The sequence below is a fragment of the Lontra canadensis genome, unplaced genomic scaffold, assembly GCF_010015895.1.
Source record: "Lontra canadensis isolate GAN:19392208 unplaced genomic scaffold, GSC_riverotter_1.0 scaffold7, whole genome shotgun sequence".
Classification (NCBI taxonomy): domain Eukaryota; kingdom Metazoa; phylum Chordata; class Mammalia; order Carnivora; family Mustelidae; genus Lontra; species Lontra canadensis.
In genome coordinates, this window is record NW_022631001.1 from 28,500,370 (window position 1) to 28,527,702 (window position 27,333).

The 27,333-nt window shown below is 37.2% G+C and overlaps 3 protein-coding genes across 3 annotated transcripts; all 3 read right to left on the reverse strand.

The window, feature by feature from the left end:
- Positions 1 to 6,051: 6,051 nt before the first annotated feature.
- On the reverse strand, positions 6,052 to 6,987 carry LOC116865362 (olfactory receptor 51B2-like). The gene has a single exon (XM_032853632.1). The coding sequence runs from the start codon at positions 6,985 to 6,987 to the stop codon at positions 6,052 to 6,054; it is 936 nt and encodes a 311-aa protein (XP_032709523.1).
- A 3,908-nt stretch (positions 6,988 to 10,895) lies between these two features.
- Positions 10,896 to 11,834, reverse strand: LOC116865363 (olfactory receptor 51B2). The gene has a single exon (XM_032853633.1). The coding sequence runs from the start codon at positions 11,832 to 11,834 to the stop codon at positions 10,896 to 10,898; it is 939 nt and encodes a 312-aa protein (XP_032709524.1).
- Positions 11,835 to 20,574: 8,740 nt separating this feature from the next.
- On the reverse strand, positions 20,575 to 21,507 carry LOC116865365 (olfactory receptor 51B2-like). Its single transcript, XM_032853634.1, has one exon. It carries the CDS (start codon positions 21,505 to 21,507, stop codon positions 20,575 to 20,577), a length of 933 nt encoding a protein of 310 aa, XP_032709525.1.
- Between the last annotated feature and the right edge of the window lie 5,826 nt (positions 21,508 to 27,333).

Here is a 27,333-nt window from a genome sequence, read left to right on the forward strand (position 1 = left end):
ACTGAGTAGATCAGGTCAAGATGCAGGCGAGAGGGATGAGAAGGATGGTGGGAACAAGAAACAAGAAGCCATTTGATGAGAATGATAGAAAAGGACAGGCAGCACCTACCACAAATGATGGTGATAACCATCAGTGCTGATGACCCTGTGAATAAAGACAGAGGCACAACACACATAGCAGGAGACAGCCACCTGGCGATCAAAGGATTGGGTCATCAGTGTAGAGGATTTCAGAAAGACAATCCAAAGAGGAAGCGTAAGTGAACATAAGGTTAAAAGCCAAACCCTAAGGCATTGCAACACAGGCTCCCCATGACTGGGAAGGATATGGGAAGGTGAAGACCAGACCCATCTGAGCCAACATGGAGAGGAGCCTGGGCTTATCAGGCAAGGGTTCTATCCTGATGTTGGCCAGGGGGACAGGGTGGAGATAACAGAAGGAACAGGATCCAGGCAGCGAGGTCTAGGGAAGCTGTGAGGATGAAGTAGAAGCCTATCAGTGTTAGTCACCATGGGCGTGTTGGTTAAAGCACTGCAGAAACTAACACCTTTGTCTTTTTTTTAATATATATTTTTTTAATTTTTTATAAACATATAATGTATTATTAGCCCCAGGGCTTTGTCTTAACTCCACTGAGAGATCTGGGTCACAGTTAACATGTAAGCTGTAGACGTTTGCAGTAATGGATTTAAGACACATCCAGTGATTCTTTAAAATTCATGAATGATCATCAGTCTAAGAGAACTTGAGGAAATGGGCAAATTTGGGAGAGTGAACTAAGAAAATATTTGTCATTTTTGGAGGTCTGGAACTGATCGTCACTTTATCTCAGCCCACGAGGTGAGGATTTGAAATGGCATTTAACAGAAAACAGAACTGAAGTAAAAACAAGTAAATAAGCCACAAATAAATACAAATGTGCATCAGAAACATGATTTGCCTCTCTAATTTTAGGCAGTTTCTCACACAATTCAGGTTTATTTATTGCTCAGGTGAATTATCAGTCAGTTTTTCTGGGTGTTCACAGAAGGAGAAGCTCAGGAACGCAGACTCTTTCCAGCTTTTGAATTCACCATCTCACAGTCTTTTACTTCTCATCACATGGAAGGAAAGAGAGCATGATAAGACACCCCTGGCTTGGGTGTCTTGAATGATTTTCTTCAAATTCCTTCAGCCAGAACCGGCCATGTGGTCAATGTGATTGCAAGGGTTGATGGGAGAGATAGAGGAGCACATAGATTCCAGTGATCTGTACTCTCTCTGCCACTCTCGTGATGAGTAGTCAATATTACCTCACACGTCCAAAAGCAACAGAAGTATTGACGGTAAAATAAAACTCATGAGAAAGCAAGTAGATATTACTCAGAAGCAGCGAGGATGAGATGAGTGCCAAAAGCTCACCAAATTCCATAATATTGGCTAAATGCAGCCTCTCTTACTTCAAAGTGTATCTTAGTCCAGAACAAATAACTTAGGCTTTTAGTTAACTCTTTCTTGCCTGCCCCTGGCCATGTGAGCTGATCATCTTTCCCATGATCCCAAAGGCCCTTGGTGAATATGCTACATTTTCTTATAGGTCATTTCTACATATATCAGTTCTGTGTTTATATGTCTTCCTCCCTAACTAAACCACACAGTTCTTTAATTAGGGACTATATTTTGTTCACCGTTATTTCTCTAGTACTCACTATAAGACATGGTACATATCAGGCACTTAATGAATTTTGTTGAATTGACAATATTAAATGATTCCTTAGGTATTTATGAGATACTTATTATGATACACACATCACTGGAATTTAAGTAGAGATATCCAAGCATGATATAGAGGAATGGATACCCACCAACTGAAAGTAGTAGACACTTCCAGACAGACTGAAACACGCATAAGCAAACAGGGACACTTCATTACACGCATTATTCATAAATATAGCCCATTGACACGGAGAAACACAATGTAGATTTTACGTATACTCTCATAAACACAAATTTTGCCAACCTCCTTCTCTCTCCTCCTAGGCTCACCCACCCTCCCTCATCTCCCAGATGCAACAGTTTGAGTTACCTAACCCCCCACCAAGTCTTCAGCAGATATGCAGGATCCCATTTAAGGTATGATTGATGGACTAAATATTTTATTTGTTTTCATCTGATGAGAACATGAAGGAGGGAAAATTTTCCCCTCACTTGGACCACCAGCTGTGTTTGTATAGATATATCTGATTAAGTTCCACATTGTGTGATTTTTGGATACAATACTTAACCTACCTAGATAATCTACTTACATCTCAGTCTCTTCGTTTGACAATTAGGAATTATCATGAAAATTACATGACGACCAATTAGATTAAAGTGTGATGTTCTCAGGGCACCAAGGAGCAACAGTAAGATCTTAATATACAATTGATTTTCTTCTATCATTGGTAGACCCTGGACTCATGTGAGCATCCAGGTTCCACATCTAAGCTCTTCGAGCCACTTTAGAGAAATACCGGTATCTCCCTCTTACTTACAGTTATAAAGCTGAATCTTAATCTTAAGTGTAGTATCTGTGCTTCTTTTTCCTATTACAATTCATTTTGCTAATTTTTTTTCCTGGCCCCATATGTCAACAATACTTTTGGATCCAGCTGTTCAGTAGTGATAACATTTGATAATATGCTAAGAGGCTTGAGTGAGCTATCAGAAGAGGCAGGGCCAGTGAACCCAACAAGGGCATCAGTGAGAAGTCAGATAAAGGGAGTGGTTGGGGAAGATGTCTCCTGAGGGAGCACTCACAAGATACACAGAGAGTAAAGAAAGGAGAATGATAGATCTAACATAAAGATGCCAAGGCACTTGTGATTTCTATAGGTGTATGAGAAGAGAGATGGAAAGACTGGGAGATCCAGCTACTTACACTTTAGATGTGGTAGAGTTCTGCCTGAGGGAACTGTCTTAGGAATGGACATGAGAAAAGATGGTCAGAATGGAACATAATTGGAGGCTAATATTAACCCATAGAAAATTATTAGAAAACACGAGGAAAACAAAATCCAATAATGGAATATCCATATAAGAAATACTACTCAACAATTAAGGAAAAACGAACTGTTGGTAAACACAACTTAGATGAATCTCAAAGACATTATGCTAAGTGAAAGAAACTAATCTCAAAAAGTTACACACGCTCTGATATACTTACACGACTTTCTTGAGAAGACAAAACAATAGTGATAGAAAACAGATTAATGATTTGTAGGGGTTATGGACGGGATGTATAATTCTATAAAGTAGGGTGAGGAAGTTACTTTTGGGGGCATTAAGAGCTCTGCATCCTGAACAACTCAATTTTTCAGTCTATTAATTAAGACAGAGAAAGAAAAAAACAGGTCTAACAATACCTTTGTTTTTCAAATGGAGAAACTAAAGATCGAGGTGAGACCTGGAGAGAGTCACAAGGCTACAGAGTGTTTCCAGCAATTTCTCCCCACTAAACCCACACCTACACACACATGCACACCCATGCATGCAGCCTCATGTTTATGCCCACAAACCACCTATGAAGGAAGGGGAAGAGGATAAGACTTAGAAAAAAAAAAAGACTTTTAGAGGTTTAGTAAAATATTAAAAAATACTGGGGTAAAATATTTTTATTTTTCAGATTTCAGACAAAAAGGAAATGGCAAAGAAAGAAAAATTGCACACCTTCATTATCATGTTTAAATTATAAAGTGTCTAAAACTATCACCTTGTATCCATAAATCAGAATTCGTAAGTAATTGCCAAATACTATGTCCCTAAACAAGATGTTTGAAAGCTGTGTGTTGCTTAGATTTTTGTGTCCCTTCTCAGAAACTGCCGTGTGGACATGAATATGCAACAAGTAAATTCATGGAGAGCTCTTAGAATAATACCTGAAACAAGAAGTTTGCTGTGACTCTGAGACATTGAAGTCTGTCATGGATTAAATAAATTAGCTCTAGACCTACCTCACAAATAAAATTGTTTATCTTTTCCTAAAAAACTGCATTAACAGCTTTGGAAGTTTAGAGAATGGCTTGCAGTCATCCTTAAGGAGGTCATAAGCTGATGGGAAACATAACTGCTACCCTTGCTGAATTCTGAATGCCGCCCAATAGTTTTTCAATAAGTGCCCTTTACTGGCTTAAGAAAGCCAGAATCAATTTCACTAACTTGTAACTTCCGTTGCTTATAAAGATTTCCAAATAATAGGGGCACCTGGGTGGCTCAGCGGGTTAAAGCCTCTGCCTTCCGCTTGGGTCATGATCTCAGGGTCCTGGGATGGAGCCCCATATCGGGCTCTCTGCTCTGCAGAGAGCCTGCTTTCTCCTCTCTCTCTGCCTGCATCTCTGCCTACTTGTGATCTCTGTCTGTCAAATAAATAAATAAAATCTTTAAAGAAAAAAAAAGATTTCTAAATAATACAGTAAGTCTTATCAACGGTATTTTTCACTAGAGAATGAATCTCCAGATATAATGCATTTCGGAAAGGATGATGAAACGTGTTAAGATTGGAGAGAATTAATATATGTTTTTTCTAGTGAAAATGGCAGATGAGGTTTTTCCATGTTGAAGTTACTGGAATATTCTTAAAGTGCTTACTCCCTGGCTGTGACATCAGTATAGAAAGTTTCTCAGGTGAGGCAGACTGAATTTAGATGGCTGATTGTTCCCTGGGCTCTGTACATAAGCTTTGAATAAGAAAATAAGGGGTTGGGAAGGGGTCCAAATAAAAGAACCAGCTTAGGAAAAAACAGCAGCCTTTTCAGAATATAGAAATATTTAGGTCACATAGCTATAATTAGTCTAGTTCCACATAGTAGCATAGAGCTAACAGTAGATGGGTATGATAATTATTATTACCTGTAACATGAGCAGAAGACAATTAACCATCTCTAAATCAAAATGAACAACCTAAAACCTTACAAGATTTTGAAAGAAATAGAGGCAAGAAATTATTCCATCAGTGCATACCATTACTTTTGCTGGGTTTTCTGACTTGATTAGCATAAAATTTTCATCAAGTGAAAAAGCCCTGAGTTCTTTTATGTTGAGAAGCAAACAAAGGGAGATGGAGACAAGAGATATCTAAATCTATCTAAATCTATACTGAATTTTTACAAAAGAAAAACATCAGGAGGTAAAGTAGAAAGCCAGAAAGAGGAAAATTAGTATGTTAGTGTTCAGCAGCTATGGGAAGAGAACAAGGCATGCTAGGGGATCTGGCTTCAACTGGCTAATAGGAAATTGATGGGTTGCTAATTTGCTTTTGATCTTTATCAGTTTCCATTTAATAATAAAGTCCACTGATATACTGAGAGAAAGTGAAGCTTCAGGTGTAAGCTTTCTAGAGCTCTATACATGTGCTATTTCCTCAGTGAAATTTATTTACTTTTAGAGCAACATCATTTCCAATACAGTTAGAGTCAAACATAGAGATGGGAAAATGAGAAATAGATCATTCTGATTTCCTTTTTGCAACACAGAAAATGTACTTCCAGGTGCACATCTTCCTTCAGATTAACTGTCTTTGATCCAGGCTATGTTTCTTCATTTATCTGACATTTTCTGAAGTAGTACTTCTCTCTTCACATAGAAGATCTGGAATGCCCCATCTCACCTTTTTCCTATATCCCTTTTCCCCAAGATCACCAGGATTTTCTCTTAAATATATATCATATGTGTATAATACATATATTCTAATAAAATATTCTATCTATGCAATTCCAATATTCATTCTAATACATATATTGGAATACACACACAGAATATATATATATATAGAGAGAGAGAGAGAAAGAGAATATATATAGAATATTATATGTTATATATACTCTAATAACACATTCTATACATATTTTATTCTAATATATATATTCTAATACACATGTAATACTAGAATGTATATCTGCTCACATCAACTTATAGTTTTACATAATAATTAAAATGTCACCTAACTCTGAAAAGATACAGTATAAAACCAAGCATCTCTTCCAATAACGGGAAATGAAAAACTCCCAGAGAGCTCAAGATTGTGAAATAAAAGCTCAAGCGCTACTGTGCACAGAAAATAGGCGAAGGATGCTTCTCTGAATTTGCTTGGTCTTGATACTATATATAATGGGGTTCATGAATGGAGGAAACAGAAAGTAGACATAGCTCATAGTAATGAGGACCATATGTGGTGCATGTTTCCCAAACCTGTGGATGAAAGTCAGGCCAATCACAGTAATATAAAATACCAGAACACAGCTAATATGGGAGACACAGGTGTTAAGGGCCTTAGCTCGCTCCTCTCCGGAAGTGATGCCCATAACCATCTTCAGGATTAAAATATAAGAGAAGAGGATAATCAGAGCATCTAGGAAGAAAGTCAAAGCAACAAGAATCACAGGGTACACACGATTAAATGTTATATCAGCACAGGCGAGTTTCATGACATCTTGGTGGAGGCAAAAGGCATGGGAAAGAACATGGGAACGGCAGTATGGGAACCAGTAGAGTGGCATGATTGGGGGCACAAGGGATAAAAAACCTCTCATTAGTACCCCCAATCCTGCCTTCATCACCCAGGAATTGGTAAGAATGGAGTTATACCTCAGAGGTGTGCCGATGGCGATGAATCGATCATAGGCCATGGCAAGCAAGACACCTGATTCCACAATGGAAAGGGAATGAATGAAGTAGGCCTGCAGGAAGCAGGATCCGTGGCTTATCTCCCGGTGGTTCATCCATAAGACGCCCATTACGGTAGGCATCGTGGTCAATGTCACCATCAGATCTGTGCCTGCTAGCATGGCAAGGAAATAGTACATGGGTTCATGGAGGCTGTGGTCATCCTTGATGAGGTAGAGGAGAGTACCATTGCCAAGAAGCACAGAGACATAGACTATAAAGAAGGGGATGGCGATCCAGTGATGAGCAGCCTCCAGACCAGGGAAGCCAGTCAGCAAAAAGGGGGCAGTGCTAATATTGGGCCACATAGTATGTTCGCAGGAGGAGAGCAAGTTTATGGAAGCTACGAACCCAGAAATCCGGTGTTTTCTGTTTGTACTACCACCCTATGGGAACATATTACAGCAGTCCCAGTCATCTTTGTACTCAGGATAATTAATTGGTATATACATGGTTTTACAACTTTTTTTTTTTTTTTTCAGAAGAGCAGTGGAGAGTTCTAGGCTATAATAATGATGAAGAATCGTGGTCTTTTCCCACGTTATATATAATATCAGGTTCATGGTTAAAATTTTCTCAATATTTTTTTCAAAAAAAGATAAAAATATACAAACAGATAATTATATTACTTAGTTACACTGTCTTTTAGTTTGGTTGTAAATGCATTGATATACTTGATACATTTAAATTTGATTTAATTTTGTATTTGCAATCATGATAGAGGCATTTTTTGTTGTTATCAGGATATTTTGTTCTGTTTTGAAATTAAATGTCAGCATTTTATGGAATCCTTAAGAAAGTCAAAAAGCCTGGATTAAGATAAATGGATAATAGCAGACAATGTCACATTTAGTCTAAACCCATTCACAGTATTCTTGAGGCCCATTCATGGGTCCCCCACTAAAAACTTCAAACCTGCTGTGATACATCTGTCCAAAGGAGGTCTGTGCTATTATGTTGTTCACATCAGGTGGGATATGTCCCCTATGCAGCCCTCTGGAAAATCTTTCTATCTTCTCTTGCCTGCATCTATCATATTTCTATTCCTGGTACTCACCCACTACACATTCGTGTTGCTGGAATGGTTACTTTCTTTCTGTCTTCTTAGAGGACTTATCCCAAACTCTTTCTTCTCAAAAAAGTTTGGAAGAGACCAAGTTGAAGAGTTTATGTTTGTAGAAATCACCTCCCCAGAGTTTCACCTTCCCACCCACTTGGCAGATTCTTTGATTCTCCTTCCCTTTCTTCTTTTTCTGTAAGTGGCTGGGTCATTAAACCACTTTGGGGAAAAGCCATTCATGCGTTTCCCCAAGGGTGAGTTAGGAAAACTGGAAAGTCAAATACCACCCTCATGGGCATGTCAGGGCGTAATTATGTGATCCCAAGATCCTCAACATCAGCACTACTATTGTCTATCTCAAAGGTCCAGGGAGTCATATGTGCCTTTGTTACTCCTAGAATTTGTGAATTCCAATCATATTTTTGTCTTTTTTGTCACTATGGAGCAATCAGTTCTGATTCACTGGAACCTCAATGTGTCTGTGAACAGCCAGGTGAATGAAAGTTGTCTTCTATTGTATCTTAAAATTACTTCATTTATCATTGTCTATTTTGTGACAGGATCAGGATGACAGACATGTTCATTTCATTAATGAAACTCAAAAATCTAGTGGGAACCAGAAAGTATATTTTCCATGAATTTATAAAGCACTGTCACTACTATATGAATGTCAGTGTGCTAGGAAGAGCACATAGAATACATCTCTGGGATCTGAGCAAGGTTCCTGGAAGTGCTGTTTAAGCTGAGAACTGAATAATAGAAGCATAAGGAATATAATATTTTTTTTCTAAGATAGGGCACTAATTCCATGCAGAGAAATAAACAAAAAACAAACCAATCAAAGAAAAACATGTGCACTAATCATGGGACAAGAAAAAAAATGATGAATTTAAGCCAAAAAATTTTTTATTATAAATTTATACTAAAAATTATAGCATCTCTAGAACAACTTACAAAAGAAAGCTTAACATAAAATGAATCTTTGGTAGCAGATTTTGATCACATAGGTTGTTACAATTCATGTAATGAATTTTGACTTCACTCAAATGACAAGAGTATGAAATAAATGATAGGCCGTGCTTACGATCAGGTAATCCTTGTTTAAAGGTCACTTGCTACAGTATGAGGAGCACACTGGAAGAAAGATAGAACAAGTAAGAAGAATCAAGACACAGCAATCCAGATGATAAATTGTGTTGGAGTGGATGTGATGGGGTGGTATCAGTAGGGTTTGAGAGAAGTGAACACACTCCAGTGAAGAATCACTGGGTGAAAACTTTATCCCTTTTTCTCCCTGGGTAAGAATGCAAAGACCCATGTATTCTATGAGCTTCTATTAGTGTCAAATGCTTCCGGTTTTTTGTATTGTCTTGTACCCCTATCCTTTCATGCTCATACAGGACTAGCTTTTACTGTGATCATTAATAATCAGGAAAAAAGATACACATATTAAAATTATTTTTAAAATGACTAACTAATGAATATATTACTCTCTTCTCTTAAAAGCTTAGTGCTACAGCATAAAATATTTCCTTTGGTAATTTTAAGGGGTCAAACTTCATTACTGAGACAGTTACTCATCTTCAAATTAACCGAGTGTTTTTCAAACATGGATTTTATGCATAATCAGTAATCATTTTGGGGTTGATGACATTCATATTCTTAAAATAATCCAGATATTTTTTATTTGTTTCTTCCCAAACTTTTCTTTTATATGTTTTTCTAAAATCTATCAATTTTAGATCTTATATACATCTTATATATATCCAATACATTTATCTTCATTTTAATAATTTTAGTTACTAATATCTCTGTCTCTGAAACTGGCACAGTTATCTTTCTGATTTTCTTATGCCCCCCTTGCTATGCTAAAATTCACATCATACCTCAACATATAAATTGTAAAGATCACAGAAATCGTATCACTCTCTTGGTTGGAACTAATTCAGTAGCTTCTTGTGACTCTCTGGGTAGACACTCAAAACACTTGCCTTGGCTAACAGGATGCTATTGATTTAACCTCCTTTTCCCTGCCCACCCTCTCCTTCGAGCTGTCACTCTCTTCACGTGAGCCACATTCCCAGAAGTTTTCATGAACCATTCAACCAATAGCCTTCTCACATACTACTTTCAGCTTAAAACATTCTTATCTCTATCTCAACAATTAACTACTCATCTGCCCTCTGGTCTCAGCTAAAGACACGCTCTTCAGAGAATCTTCCCCTTAGCTCAGTGTAGAGGTGATCCTTTTTGGAACCCACATCCTCAAAACAGTTTGTCCTTCACATGTTGTAGCTAACTGCAAAGATAATTTTAAATGTAGGTTTCTTTGATTTTTGACCCCCCCCAGTGAGTTGGGTTTAAGTAAGATAATATTTTGTATTAATTTGTTTGCTATTAAACATTTTTTGTTTAGCATCATTCCTGTCTCACACCTTAAAATATCAACCAAATAGCTGATTAGTGTTACTATTTTGAAAATAGAATCAATGAGGACTGGTTTAAATTTCTTAATTTTCTCCAAATATTAACCTTTTACAAAATAGAATGTCCAAACAGAAGTTATGCAATAAACAAGAAAACATGAAAAAAAAAAACCTGGAATCAAGGAAGTCCTTATCATGTGGCCCCCAAATGTCAATAAAGTAAATAAAAATGAAGTTACTTATATATAAAATTTTAAATTCTATCTATAAAAAGACAAATAGAAACTGGGATATATTTGCAAAATAAATGGCTCATGAGGGTTCATTTATAATGAGTTCCCACAAATAAATTAAGAAATGATGAACTCCCTGATAGGAAAATGACAAGAGACATGATCAGAAAAGTCCAAAGTAAGCCATGCAAATAGCTACAACAAATTGTCAATGTGTTTTAGCATAAAAATTAACTTGAATATACAAAAAACACAATACCAGAGCTGTACTTTTCCAAGAAAATAAAAACATTTCTATCCTTTATTTAGAATTTGAAGAGAAGAACACAAGAAAACAAGGAAACAAATCAACTCATAAACTTATAACTCATAAGCTTCACAAATGGCATTGTATCATTTGAAGAAATGGAGATTGCCACAGTAGGTTTTAAGACTTGGTGGAATTGGAATTCCATGGTCTTTTGTTTAGAGAAACCTCAGATCCCTACCAACTGCATTTAACTTCCAAATCGATCTTTGGATAGAAGGCGGAGAATGCCATATTGAATTTGCTTGGTCTTGATGCTATAGATGATTGGATTCATTAAAGGAGGGAAGAGGAAGTAGACATAGCTCATTATAATGTGGACCACTGGTGGCACATTCTTCCCAAACCTGTGGATGAATGACAGACCAATCACAGTTACATAAAAGATGAGGACACAGCCGATGTGGGAGATACAAGTATTGAGGGCCTTGGTCCTCTCTTCACCAGAGGCTATGCCCATGACAGTCTTAAGAATTAGGATATAGGAGAAAAGAATGATAAGAGAATCTAAGAAGACTGTTAAACAAACCAAAATTACCGGGTAAAGTCTATTGAAAGTTATGTCAGCACAGGCCAGTTTCATGACTTCTTGATGAAGACAGAAAGCATGGGAGAGAACATGAGAGTGGCAATATGGAAATGAAAAGAGACGCAAGATTACAGGGATGATGGACATAAACCCCCTCATAAAAGCTCCCATTCCTAACATTACCACCCGAATATTGGTGAGAATGGAAGTGTATCTCAAGGGATTGTTGATGGCAATAAAACGGTCATAAGCCATGACAAGCAAGACACCTGATTCCACAATGGAAAGGGAATGAATGAAGTAGGCCTGCAGGAAGCAGGCTCCGTGGCTTATCTCCCGGTGGTTCATCCATAAGACGCCCATTACGGTAGGCATCGTGGTCAATGTCACCATCAGATCTGTGCCTGCCAGCATGGCAAGGAAATAGTACATGGGTTCATGGAGGCTGTGGTCATCCTTGATGAGGTAGAGGAGAGTACCATTGCCAAGAAGCACAGAGACGTAGACTATAAAGAAGGGGATGGAGATCCAGTGATGAGCAGCCTCCAGACCAGGGAAGCCAGTCAGCAAAAAGGGGGCAGTGCTAGTATTAGGCCACATAGTGTGCCCATAGGTGGAGAGCAGCTTTATAAAAACCTTTAACCAGGAATTTAGGTTCTTTAGTGATATTATACCACAGAAGCCTTAATCGTAATCTTCATACTTAGAGATAATTAATTGGTATGATAAATGGAACTTCACAGGTATTTCCCTACAGAAGAAGAATAGAGAATTTGCAGGTTATACTTGAGATAAAGAAGGTTAGTCTTCCCCTAAGTAGAAAAAAATATTAGGTTAATTTTCTCAAATTAAATGAAACATTTTCATTAATCTTTCTTATAATATCAGGTCATATTATTGTGTTTATGCTTAAAATTTTTCCAATAACAGTATATAACAATAGCAAATAAGTACAAATAATAACAAATAAGTAAGTACAAGTGGTTAATGATCTTACTTAGCTGCTTTCTTGCTATTCGCACTCATGATAAATACATAGTTTTCAGTTAGGAAAACTTGCCTTTGTTCCTGAAATTGAATGTTGGTGCTTTATGGAACACAGGCCACCACCATCACTTTTGATTCCTTTGTTGCTCCAACAGTTGGTTACCTCTTTTTAGAGTTGGCTACCAGAAATGTGGGCCAGAGACCAGCCACAGCTAACAAGCACAGGGATTTGTTAGACATGTGGCCTTAGACTCTACCTCCAACCCACTGAACTAAATTTTGCCTTTGATCATGATTCCCAAGTGATTCAGGTGTACAGTAGTATCTTTTTTTAATTATTATTTTTTATTATATTATGTCAATCACCATACAGTACTTCATTAGTTTTTGATGCAGTGTTCCAAGATTCATTATTTGTGTATAACACCCAGTGCTCCATGCAATATGTGCCCTCCTTAAAACCCATCCCGGGCCAGGTATACAATAATATCTAAGAATCACTGCTGTAAACATTTCATATCTACTCCATCTTTGAAGATTCATGCTTTTGGATTCTTCTACATGGGTGCTTCTTTGTTCTGCCAAATGACCTCATGTAATTTTTTTTTCATAGCTGCTTTATTCATTGGTTCTCTTTCTGCTTCTTGTCAGAAAATCATTTGACTTCACTGAATGTTCAGATTCTTTCTGTCTCCTCTTACCTCTTTTTTTTTTTTTTAAGATTTATTTGACAAAAAGAGAGAGGGTGACAAGCAGGGGGAGTGGGAGAGGGAGAAGCAGGCTCCCTATTGAATAGTGTCTCTTACCTCTTAGCTCCTTACCTCTTAGCTCTTAGCTCCTTCTCCTTCAACACGTCTCTTCTTTTTTGTTATTATTATTACGTTCCATTAGCCAGCATATAATACATATAGTGCTTTGGAAAACAGGATGGGGATTCCTCAAAATGTTAAAAATAGAGCTACCATATGACCCAGCAATTGCACTACTAGGTATTTACCCCAAAGATACAGATGCAATGAAAAGAAGGTACATGCACCCCAACATTCATAGCAGCAATGTCCATAATACCCAGACTGTGGAAGGAGGTGAGATGCCCTTCAACAGATGAATGGATAAAGAAGATGTAGTTCATATATGCAATGGAATATTATTCATCCATCAGAAATGATGAATACTTAGCATTTGCATTGACATGGATGGAACTGGAGGGGATTATGCTAAGTGAAATAAGTCAAGCAGAAAAAAAAATTATCAAAAGATCTCACCCATATGTGGAACATAAAGAATAGAGTGGAGGACTACAGGAGAAGAGAAGAAAAACTGAATGGGAAGAGATCAGAGAGGGAGACAAAACATGAAAAACTCTGGACTCCAAGAAACAAACTGAGGGTTATGGAAGAGAGAGGGTGGGAGGATGGGGTGACTGGGTGATGGGTATTAAGGAGGGCACGTGTGGTGATGGGCACTGGGTGTTATAAGCAACTAACGAATGGTTGAAGACTATATCAAAAACTGATGATGTATTGTATGTTGGCTAATTGAACATAATAAAAATAATAGAAAATGCTTTGAAGTTACATCTATATGGCATGGCAGTAACTGAGATAGAAATCACCAACACAAGGAGTTACCTAAAATTAAAGCATATCAAATAATATAGAAGTTTAAATTAGTATTACTGTACAAATGTTGTATAGTAAAAATAAAATCAAAATTGCCTGAGTTTTAAAAAACAGGGGTGAGAAAACAACATGGCAGAGAAAGAAAAAGTAGTTGGGAGAGGTAGTGAATTAGAGATATGTATTCTGAAGGGGAAAATAGCAGAAATAAACCAAACAAAAACAAACAAACAAAAAAAACACAAGGTCCTGAATTTATTTAATTTATTAAAGAAAAATAATTCAGAATGAATAAACCATATTTCCAGACTGTAAGCTTCTCCTTAAAAGCTAATTAAGTTTCTTCAGAGACTGGTAATAAAATGTCCAAGATCAACAAGGACATAAGCTTTCATTGTTTTTATGAGCACACACGCACACACACAAAATGTTTGAAACAAGGAGGCTATATCTTCCTCTGTAGCTAGGTTTTCATCAGAAAAATAACAAGATACAGAGAAGGCTATAATACCTCTAAGAATGTAAAACCAGGACATATTTCTGAACCTTTGGAATAAAGGGAAAACCTGTCCAAGATGAAAAGAGAACCTTGATACTTGTCCAGGAGCAGGTGTATGGGGCTACCAGGAGTACAAGATACTGTCATCAAACTTAGGCCACCATAGACAGTTTCTTCAGTGCTGGGACCATCCTTCATGCATACTCCCAAGCCTACATTATGTAGCAAAATTCCATAAACATGGCTTGGCTATATGGCTTTGTTTATTGACAGATGTTGAGGAAATTATATCAGGTGCAGAATAATTAATTTGTCTAGGTGGAGAGAGGAAAGCTATGGTCTTGAAATTGATAGGCAGCTCCCAATTCAGAACATGTATTTTCTTCAGTGACTTCCTAAAGTTCTGCGGGAACTGTGTTATCAATATCTGATGAACTGTCCTCAAAGGATGCTGTACACCTGAAGGTATAGACAGCCAGTGGGAGCACCATCCCTCAGTATCATCTGGGACAAGTGGAAAGATTATTATTTGGAATGTGCAGGGAATTAGCGAGCATACACCACATGGCTCCCACTACGTTGATTGCTGAGAAAATCATTCCATAAGCACAGTCTCTGTCCTTAAGAATCGCACAATACACACCAGTAGAGTTTATATTGTTCTTGGTCATTGTGCATTTTTATGCAAAGTATAGCCAATGAATGTCCCAAAACATCTAGATAATTTATCAACCTGATTTTCATGTTATGATGTTTTTCTAAGTAAATAGGATTTCTAGACTTATAACAACAACAACACACACACACACACACACACACACACACACACACACACTCACAGAGACATCCATAGAAATGGACCAAACTACTCAGTCTGAGAGCACAACTTGACTCTCAGTGGATATGGGGGAAGGAAAGAAGCAAAGGGGGCTTGGGTGTATGAGGAAAGAAGAGAAAGGAAGGATATGTGTACTTCAAAAGGAAATAGTGAATAAAGAATCCATCACAAAGTTGAAATGCACAGGTGACCAGAGAAGAGACTCTGAGTCCTGCTCCCCCTCATCTCTCATCTACTCCCATCCTCATTAATGGAATGAGGAATAGATCCTGTAGGTACAAGAGTAATGGGCCAGAAACAGAGTCTCGGGTTTTCTATTTTTCCTAGGGAGTCTCACATGCCCTTTCTAAGACAGTAGTCCTAAAGTGTAAACACACACACAGGTAAGCATGCATGCTATTAAGATCTAATAAAAACTATAAACTACCTAGAAAAATGGATAAAAGCACACAATGTCACACTTAATTTAGGGCACTCATGGTTATGGTGATGCCAACCCAACAAGGATCACAGATGGAAAGCCAAATCTGGCATAGTTTCTTTTATACGCTTAATGAAAAAAAAGGAAGATGTCTGTGCTGTAGATGTCTCTCACCTCAGCTGGGGATCTTCCTTCTATGCGGGCCTCTGGAAAACCTTCTTAAATGCTTCTCTTGACTACATATAATATCAGAAGGGAAAAGAGTCATTCCATATTTCTGTTCCCGGCACACTCCCACTCCAGTCTTGTTGCTGTAACAGGGACTTGTTCCTGCCCTATTTGAAGACCAGGTTTAGATGTTTCCCTCACATAGCCATTAGTTTCCCTCACATAGCCATAGGCCCCATTAGAAAGCTTATATATGTAGGAATCACTTCCCCAGAGATTTACAGCCACTCAGGAGACCCCCTGATCTCTTTAATCTTTCTGGGAGTAAATGGGCCACTTAAACAATGTCCTCAGGTCATTCATGCATTCCCCAAAGGATGTGGGAGGAAGACTGGAAACTCAGATACCAGCAGAGGTGGAATATCAGAATTTGCTTATATGATCCCCCCCCCAACCAAATCCTCAGCATCAGGGTTTAAGAAATCCATGCATATCCTTCCTGTTGTCCACCTTAAATGACACAAGTATACCTATTTTTCTCAAGGGTCACATGTGCCATTGTCGATCCTAGAGCTTAGGAATTCGAATTGCATTTTTGTCTTTTCTATTCCTTTGGGGAAATAAGTTCTGATTAAAAGAACACAAGTGAATTTCTTCATAGCTATGGGGACAATTAACTTTTTGTCTTAAAATTACCTTATTTTTAGATCATTAATCTTTTTGCGTCAGCTTCACGATGAACAGAGAATAGTACGATGGGTATCAGAAAAAAAATATTTATCATAAATTTTCTTTTCTTTCCTTTTCTTTTTTTTTTTCTTCTTTAACCATACATTTTCATACCACTGTCATTACTGCATCGATGATAACATGCTAATGGAAGCACACAGGGACTATCTCTGGGATCAGTGAAAACTTCCCAAAAGAAATGTGATTTCAGCAGAGAATTGAATAAAGAGGAAGGTAAGGAAAATGGTCGTTGTGAGTAGGATAGAGTTCAGTTCCAAACAGGGAGGAAAAATGTGCACAGGCCAAAGGCAAGAAAGAAATATGATGAATTCAAACAAAAAGAATTTTAGTATAGCTAAAAAGAAAAATGTGGCAAAATGTGATACAAAATGAATCTGTGGCAGCAGATTCTAATCACGTTGGATTTTACAAATCACGTAAGGAGTTTTGACTTCACTCTAAGAGTGATGAGTGTGAGGTAAAGGGGAGGGGACCGTGATCAGATAATCCTTCTTACAAGTTTACTCTGGTGAAAGCTTGGAGGACTTGGTTGAAAAGGTAGAAGAGTGAGTGAAGAGTGTGTAGAACTGAATTACAATAATCCAGGTGAGAAATAGTGTTGATGTGGATGGGATGAGATGTCGGTAGTGTGGCATAGCCGTGGACCGGAGAAAGAGTCTATGACATAGGAAGAGGAGAAATTGACTGAAGGTGGTAGATTAAGGAGAGAGAAAACTGGAAGATGACATCTGCCTCTCTAATTTTATCTGAGTGAAGAGCAGCTCCATTGATTAAGATAGGGATCAAGGAAGAGACTGACTTTATTAGGTAATCAGGACCTGTTGTTTGACTCTTGTGCACTAAGCATTGTTTTTCATGCTGGATTTGGAAAAAAAGAATGAAGAGAGTTATTCAGGTTAGGGTCTTATATGTCTGTAAGCAGTCGGGTAGAAATGTCTCCTGGGGAGTTATATATGTGTGTATTGAGTTCAGAAAACAAATATGAGAACAGGAGGAGGGACGTGAGAATGATCAATAGTCATATCAAATTAGATTAGGTTGGAAACTTTGTTTCAAATTACTGTAATTCATGGGTAAGGGCAGGGACCCTGGAGTATGAGAATGATCCCAATCTTACTTACAGGTTCTGTGTCTTTACATACATAGCACTGGAGCTTCCTCATCTGTAAAAATGGGATGATGGAAGTCATTGAAATGATTGTCACAAAGATTAAGTAAATACTCCTAAGACTGATGGTAAAAATAACTTATGTTATGTGTTAGCACAAGGCCTGGAAAATGTTAAGATCTACAACAAGGGTCATCTTGCTTTGTTTTGTTTCATTTTCTCAGAAGAGCATAAAAGAATGAAATGTTTAGGATAAATTTAAAATAAGCCAAAACAAAAAGTCAGACACACAAAACACATAGGATACTGGCTAAAGAGTTTCCAAAGAAGGGAAAATAAACCCATCTAGGTTGTCAAGGTAAATAAGACAAGAAGGAATCAGAAATACCAGTCAACGGACTGGATGTCTTTGCATCCTCATAAGAGTAAACTATATTGAGAGTGATGGAGAGAAAAGCCTGAAGGAGCACCATCATTTCCAAAGGCTATTTAAAACTTATAATTTTTATTCATATTAATAATGTATTTCATCATGGGAAAGAATCATCATATATTAAATGATTTCCTACTGGCTGAATGTTCTTCCCTTCTATTTTAGTGCTGACAGGTTGAAATCTTCAGATGTCTAGCTTTGCCAGTACAATGATGTTAATATAATTAACAGGACATATGAATGCAAATAGCATGCATTTTATTATTCTTAATTGAGGCTCAGAGATTTAATGACTTGTTCAAGATCACAAAGGTTGAAAGTGAAGAAGGAAAAAGTAGATGTGCTTTTTTCTTCCAAGACTACATTCTTTCTACCATACTTGGCTTTTTTTTTTTAACAAATTTTCCATTTTCCTAAGAATAAATTGATGCAAGTAAAATTACTATAGTCAAAGGTATAACATGATTACAGTTTTAGCTTTTTTAAATGTAATTGTATGTTCCATATGTCTAGATAAACTCTACCCATTTTATTTGGGGAAGTTTGAGAACAGAGTATATACTACAAAAGATAGAATATAATCTTATAAATAACAAGATGGCATGGTAAATTGATTAGTAACTATATTTCTATGAAATCTTAAATTTTTATGATGTTTTTGCACATATATAAATAGATGATAAAAAATAAAGATCATGCCCATTACATTTTCTTTAAATAGTTTATAACTATGGGATTACCTTGTATATTTCATTGTTTTTCTTTTAATTCATTTCTAGGTATCACTCTATTAGAAACACTTGTTATGTTAGATTTACTTATATCACCATTGCTTTGATTTTTTTAAATGTATCTTTTCCCTTTCTTTTAAGTTCTTTTTATATATTCGTTTATTTTTAATTTTTAAACTGCCTGGACTGTACAGGCCAATTGATCTATTATTCCCTTCTCTCTCATAGAATCAATGGGGAAAGCCTAATTAAAATGAGAAAAAAAAAAACTAGCTGAATTAGGACTGGAAGCAAACAGTGATGGAAGATTTAAATCAATGGTTTTCATAGATTATTTTATAAATAATCATTTCTAATGGAGAAATAAATTCCTTTACAAGAGAATCTGTTGGTTATAGGAAATCATTCCACTGATCCAGTAAGACATAGGGATATGCAATTCCTTCTCCAGTTAGAAGAGAAAAAAAAAAGGCATGGACTAATTATTTTTTATAAACATATAATGTATTATTAGCCCCAGGGTTACAGGTCTGTGAATCACCAGGTTTACACACTTCACAGCATTCGCCATAGCACATACCCTCCCCAATGGCATGGACTAATTATTGATTGACTACATTGACATTCTATTTTCCAACGTATTTTCAATTATTTTGTTGAATGGACATCATTCTCTCTTTTAACCATTTGATGAACTAATAAAATAAAACTTTTATTCCTATATTGCTGATGTACAGATTCTCATCATGTTTACCCCTGCATGGAATAAAGTGTATGGGAGGCCCTGAGAGAACTTTCCTTAAATGTTTTATGTGTTTCAAGTCCATACAATTACAATATTTCCTGAAAATATTTCACCAGCAACCCCTCAATCCAGGAAAGGACAAAATGTTGCCCTGTGCACATATTAGAATGTTTCTTTGACAAGTATCCTTTTTCATTAAGTGTATGTCAAGGTTATGAACTGAAGAACACACACACAAAAAACTCAGGTATGCCAGAAATGGAACTTTATTTTATTGTAGTGGTTTGATATCCTCATCCCCTAAATTTGAAGACATCAGATATCAGCAACTCAGAGGCTTCTTATTAATCTACCTAGAGGGGGCATCTAGTTATATTGGCATCTGCTGGAATCCAAGTTCTTCTTTGGCCTTGAGTGGTTTTGACAGTAAGCCCTCTCTTGGCCTGAATATCTTATTCTCACTTCTTTTTTTTTTTTTAATTTACATTCAATTAGCCAACATATAGCACATCATTATTTTCAGATGTAGTGTTCAGTAATTCATCAATTGCATATAACACCCAGTGCTCATTCTCATTTATTTCTGATCCACTCTAGCACCATGTAATATTAGTAGGGTTTTCTAAGATCCCCCCCCATCATGTCTGATGTGCTTTCGGGCATACAAGAAATGTTTAGCTATTTTCCACAAAAATGCCAGGGAACTCTTGCAAGCTATCTCATTCCCTTCTCAATGAAAAGACTGCAAACATTTCAAGTATCATTGGCTTCAGGTAATCATGAAGACAATTCTACCAGATGAGAAAAATGACAGTATATAGCGAACCAATCTACCAAACAGATCTACCAAAAAGTCAGTGTCTTTCAGAGTATGATGGTGGTAAGGAGCTAAGAATTAGGGCAATGAGGCTGTGTCTTTTAAATGACAGGAATGCCAGTCCTTTTGATTGCAAGCCACATTAGCCTCACATAGTCCATAGTCCATTCTTCCAAGAAACCCATCCTGTAGTGGGGAGAGACCCCAAGGTAAAGAGATCAGAATCAAATTCTGTGAAGAAAGAAAAGTTGATTGATACCATTCCTTATCTGCTTGGTCTTAATACTATAGATTATTGGATTCATAAATGGGGGAAAAAGGAAGTAGATATAGCTCATGATAATATGAACTACATGTGGTACATATTTCCCAAATCGATGAATGAGGGTCAGCCCAGTAACAGTGACATAAAAAACCAGAACACAGCTAATATGGGAGACACAAGTGTTTAGAGCCTTAGCCTGCTCTTTACCTGAGGCAATTCCCATCACAGTATTAAGGATTAGAATATAAGAGATAAGGATAAGCACAGAGTCCAAGAAACCAGTTAATGAGACCAGGACTATAGGATAGAGTCTATTGAAGGTGATGTCGGCACAAGCCAGTTTGATCACATCCTGATGCAGACAGAAAGCATGGGAGAGGGCATGGGATTTACAGTATGGGAATCCAGAGAGGGTGGTGATTATGGGAACAATAAGTATAAATCCCCTCATTAGAACCCCCACACCTATCTTCACCACCTTAGCGTTGGTGAGAATGGAGGTATATCTCAGCGGATTGCGGATGGCAATAAAACGATCATAGGCCATAACAAGCAAGACTCCAGACTCCACAATAGAGAGTGAATGGATTAGATAGGACTGAAAGTAGCAAGCTCCATGGCTAATTGCCCTATGATCAAGCCACAGAACACCAAGCACAGTGGGCATCGTTGTTAAAGTCACTCCAAGGTCCGTGGCTGCCAATATAGCCAAAAAGTAGTACATCGGCTCATGGAGGGTATGGTCTTCTTTGATAAGGAAGAGGAGGGTTCCATTGCTGAAGAGTATGGAGACATAAATGACAAAGAAGGAAATGGAAATCCAAGGATGAAATATCTCCAGACCTGGGAAGCCAGTCAGTAGAAAAGGGGCAGCACTGTTGTTGGACCACATGGCAGATCCCTGTGAAGAAACAAAAAAGCTCTCTCTAGACCAAAACTGTTCAGTAGAAATATAATTTGAGCCATGTACTTGATTTTAAATTTTCTAGTAGCCACATTAAAGGAGTAAAAAAGAAAAAAGTTAAAAGTAATTTTAATTCCCTATCTCTTAAAATACAGTCCATCTCTAGTTCTGCGATCTGGTTTCTTCTCACTATCGTGAACATATTTTCCATTGTAGGAAAGTTGGTCCTTCCATTTTGGATCCACCATTCCTGTTCTATTGATTCAACAGACAGGAATTGATGATACCTACATAAATTAGGAAGTTGACTTGGCATCAAGGACACAAACCTCATGGTCTTTTCAGAAAAATGGGCTCTCTTGGGATGATACCATATTTACCTGAGTTGTAGTTCACTTTATAATACTTTGTATGGATAAGTATATTGTGCAACCCCACAGAACCAACACACTCAGGAAGCCCCAGAGAGGGGTGCCTGAAATCTTTCCAGGTGCCTCCTAACCTTCTGGGACTGTTACATTACTAAACTTTATGGAATTTACAACTTTCTGCTTCAAGGAAGCATTGCATTTGGTGCTGAAGACAGCAGATGGAAATTTAGAAGTCATTATCTCACTAAAATGAAATGAGATAGCAGGCCATGAAAAGACAGGGTAGACCAAATCTAATCACATGAGCTCTTAAAAGAAAAGATTTTTCACTAGCAAAATATTTAAACTAGTGGTGGAATGGTAACCCAAAATGATTCAATGTCTCAGAAGCACTTGACAGATGGTTACTAGTTTGAAGATTTAGGGGCCCACATGAGAAAGAATTCAGGCAGTCCCTGGGAGCAGAGAAAGGGTCCCAGCTGACTGCCTCCAAAAAGTAGGGACATCATTCTTAGTGCCAAGGAAATACATTCTGCCAACAATGTGAATGCCTTTGGAAATGCATTCTTTCCTAGAAATTTCATATAGGACCCTAGCCCAGCCATCACCTTGATGGTGGCCATGAAAGCCTAAGTGGAGAACCATTGAAACTTACCACACTCTGACCTACAGAACGGTTGTATTATAAACAAATGTGAGCAGTGCAGTTCGTGGTCATTTATTACACAGCAATAGAAAATGAATGCACTAGCATTAAATATTAAACTAATATTTGAAGAGTTTATGCAAGTTACTTATTGTGTCAATTAGCTAATGAAAAAAAATACCACATGAAAAAGCACTGTGCAATGTCAGTGGCTTACATTACACAATTACATTTTTTAAAATTTCTTTTCAGCGTAACAGTATTCACTGTTTTTGCACCACACCCAGTGCTCCATGCAATACGTGCCCTCCCTAATACTCACCACCTTGTTCCCCCAACCTCCCACCCCCCACCGCTTCAAGACCGTCAGGTTGTTTTTCAGAGTCCATAGTCTCAATTACTTTTGACTCATATACATGGTTCACCTAATTCTGGTTGGCTTTGGCTAGGCACGTCTAGTGATTTCTGCCTTTCTTGCACATGCACCTAGGATTCAGCTAGATGTTATTTCCATCCTGTCATTTTCCTATTCCCTTCTTCTTATGTCCCTTACACTTTTATTGGGTTTAAATCTCATCCCTCACTTTGCCCCTTCCCTGTAGCTAAGTTCCATATGTTTCTTCCCCATCACCCATGCTCTAGCCTAAACCTTAATGTAAATTGTTTTGTCTTTTACATTTTATTACCAGTCTTTCAGAACTAAGGGCTCTAGTGAATTCATTCCAATTAAAACATGGATGTCATTTTCCATCCAATGCTAACATTGCTTTCTTTATTGAGTGTTCTAGGAATAGATCAGTCTTCCTGGAAACGATGACAGATTTTGACATAGGTTATCAGGTCATTAATGAAATATCAATGGTCTTATTTTTAACATGGTGACACGCTAACTGCCTGGTGAGCTGATAATTAAACTAATTTATGTATTGAAATCGACTTCCAAATACTACTTACTGATACACTAATTGGCAAATGTGAAAGTTGCTGATTGAAGCACAGTTTTTTCCCAAACAAATGTCCAGTTAAGAGTCACCAGCAACTCACCAACACCCTGCAAGCCCTCCAGACTCCACTGTTTTCTCAATGGTGGACATTCCTGACCAGTCCTGATTGTATCTTACACCCAGTGGAATTCTTACACTATGATCATCCCTAAGACTTAAAGGAACAACAACTCATAAGGATAAGCATTAAGGTAAGAACACAAGCACATACGGTTTTTTCCTATAACTGAGAATTAGTCAAATTACCAAAGGTATAAGGCACAAAGAAGATGAAAGAAAGGACAGAAAGTTTACATAAGGAGATGTGTAAGAAAGAAAACTGAACATTGAGAATAGCACCAAGAGGAGGGAAAGATGTGATACTGAAACCTGTATGTTATGTGATCCTGCTTTGAAACTGTGCTCTCAAAATCAGTCTCTCTTCCTCTGCTTGCCTCTTCCAAAGAATATTCCTACTGTAGGAAAAATACTCTTGATAGCTTTGGGCTAACAAGAAAGTCTAGGTAGCAACATGGATCTCTTGATTCACATATACACCCATAATTTCAAACAATAACAATGTGAATGCATATGCATTCACATATGCACCCATAATTTCAAACAATAACAAAAGAAGACAAAACAAAAATGCACTGGGTTTCGTGGGGAGTCAGTATGTCCTAGGGAGTTGAACTTTTATGGGGCAATCTTTTACACTAGACACAGCCCAGTCCATGCATACACACAGCTTTCCCCTCTCCTGTATTCACCATCTTGCAATATCTGCATGAAGGAAGAGGAGTCCAAGAAGAGCAGTTATCTTCATTTTCTTCTCTATTATCTCCATCTCATCCTTTCTTTCGTGGTCACCAGAGTCTTACCTGGGGCACCAGGAGCTAAGGGGAGAGGTAACTGTGGTCTTGATATAGAACCTGATGCAAATGTTATCTTTGATGACCTCTAATAGGATTAATTGGTGAAGTTATTTGTAGAGAAAAATGCTTCCCCAGGGTCCCTTTGGCTGCTGGATAATTAAGCTTCTGGGATATCTTCTCCTGGCCTTCTAGGGAAGGATGAGGGCCCCCAGAGCTGTGCCCTGTAACTCCACATTGTCACTACAGACAGGAAGCAGAATTGTAGCTTTATCTAGCAGATGGAAATCATACTGTCAAATCACCTTTGTCCTTTCTGATCCCCACCTGAATAGAGAAGATAACATCAAAATTGCATTTGGCTTTGCCATTCCTGAATCTGGGAGCAAGTAATCTCAGTAAACTTAGATGAAGTTTGATAATTCTCTGACAATTACCTTCCTTTGGTTTCAAATGAGATCACTTATTATACTTTTTCATATATGCATTCTTAAAGTGATTTTATCTCACAAATGAGTCCCACTTACTGGTAAATTCCTTCAAACAGTAAGCTTTATATCTTCCTCTTAGTAAGTCTTATCCAGAGATCACAGTTCTTGTGTTTGGAACCATAAATATCAAGTAAAAAAAAAATCTTCTTTTACTTTAAGTAATGATGAAGTGAAGTAGTGGACATGGAAAATTATCCTCTGATAATTCGTTCTTGACTTGAAAGGACTGTATTCATATTCTGGCGTGGATATGGATCTGATGAACTGTCTTGTCTTGTCTTAGCTTTTGTCTCCTAAATTTGTCCTAGAGCTTCGACCAGCTGTGAGACTTTAAAATGAGGATGAGTGCAATGTGTTAAACCATGTAGGTAACATTCTGGTTTCTGACATTTCAGATTCAGTTAAGTTCCTCCTGAACTCTCCTCAGTCCATAAGTCTTTCTGAAAGTCAGTAGAATTTGGGAAGTCATGATTAGGAGTCAGTCTCTGAGAATGACTTGAGTCGGAATTTCCTTTCCCTGAAGGCTGTACTAAATGCATACTTAAGATGACTTGATTTGGGAGAGCCATATAGTGAACTGAAAATGAATTAACATAGTGAGATTGAAATTGAATTGAATTGAAACATGATTTCAAGCTTTCCCCACGTTTCATCAGTAGGAAGATTTACCCTCTCGTCCACAGAGCTCCTTACCTGTGTATAACTCCATTCCTGGAAGCACCACTTCCTCTACAATCTTAGTGAAGATATTCTCAAACATTGAATAATTTTGGGTTATCATTCTACCACTAGTTCAAGTTATTTTTTGCCATTAGTGAAAAATCTTTTCTTTTAAGGGCTCATGTGATTAGATTTAGTCCACTCTGTCTTTTCATGGCTTGCTATCTCATTTCATTTTAGTAAGATAATCACTTCTAAATTTCCATCTGCTGCAAGATGCCCCAGTCAGGATAACTTTCCATGTAAGGCATAGGACAAATCCCTGGAGAATAGGAGCAGCTATTAGCCCATGTCAACCAACACTCTAAGCAGCCAGGTTTGGGAGCACTGGGAGGAGGTGAGTGGGGCATCATTTTCTTATGTGGCCATTATGGCTCTGTCATGCATGTGTTTTCCAAACCTTATTCATTCCTTTCATATTCCTACAACACTGCCTCATAAGTATAGGATCACAGTAGTATCATCTTTTGGATTTGGAAGAACCTCCCATCTCATGTAATGAAAGGCCTTTCTTTGATGTAGTACTTCCTGGCAAAGGTGATACAGTCAGTTCCTGTCTCCTTTTGGGTTACAGAGCTCAATCTTCATGATAATATATGTTTTGAAGATATTCATACAGCCTCATCAGTAAAAATATCTTAACTTTTGAGTTAAAATACTTTCCTCTGGCCTTACCTACCATTCCCCAGCAATGGATCAGAGTTCCTGTGTCATGCAGTTTAAGTCCTATTTCTACCCCATCATATTTATAACATATATGAAGGTAACATTCAGGCATTCTAAATACCTTCACTAAGGATTCAGAGAATTCTTTTTCCTAGGATTTTGTTTTTGTTTTTGCTATTTGCATTCACATATGTATTGTGTTGATGTCAAAAGCCTTCTTTTTCTATGAAAAATAGAAAATTTTCTTTCTATGAAAAAGAAAAATTTTTCTATGACCGATATCTGTCAGCCTTCAGCATCCCACTCTAGTCCATGCAGATCCCATCTTTTAAATTTTTCCTTTGAAGGCTCTATCTCATCTTACCCAACTTTATGGTGCTTCTTTACCTATTCTTACCACCTGTCAGCTTGGTGACAAGCCATAGAACTATAGGGGCATAAACTTCTAAGTTTACCATAAGAATACATTATGTTTATAAGCTTATTCATAACAATGATACTTTCTGAGGATTTAGGCTACAAAGCAAAAATTGACATAATTGGATATAGAGACCCCCTAGGTCCTTTGAACATATCTAATAGCTCTGAATATCTAATTTAATATAAAACTTACTATAAATACTCTTCTTTCATTTACCCTATAAACATCTGCATCTTCTGAGAAAAAATCCAGCAATTATTTCTTGATTAACAGAATGAATTCGTATACCTCTCACTTGTCATTAGTTCATTTTATATTTGCAAAAGGAATAATCTGCTGACTTTTTAAATCAGATTAGTCTTTTCAATGTATCTCTAATATTTTGGACTCTCTTTCTGATCTTTTTTTTTTATCTTTTTTAACACTGGATTTTGTGTTTCATCCAGAAGAATGCATAATTAGCCTTTCATTTCTAACTCAAATTCAGTAACCTTATGGTAGATTATCTTTTAAATTATAGTTTATGCTATGTACTTATAACACTCTTTGGAAGAGAGAAAATGATACTGGCAAAGGTTTTTTCCTAATGTATGTTCTTATAAACCTTAGATCTCCTATAACTATGTGCTGATTATTCACCTCAA

Bases quoted from the DNA above. Each gene is read 5' to 3' on its own strand.
- LOC116865363 (XM_032853633.1), bottom strand. From the start codon at position 11,834: ATGTGGCCTAATACTAGCACTGCCCCCTTTTTGCTGACTGGCTTCCCT.
- LOC116865365 (XM_032853634.1), bottom strand. From the start codon at position 21,507: ATGTGGTCCAACAACAGTGCTGCCCCTTTTCTACTGACTGGCTTCCCA.
- LOC116865362 (XM_032853632.1), bottom strand. From the start codon at position 6,987: ATGTGGCCCAATATTAGCACTGCCCCCTTTTTGCTGACTGGCTTCCCT.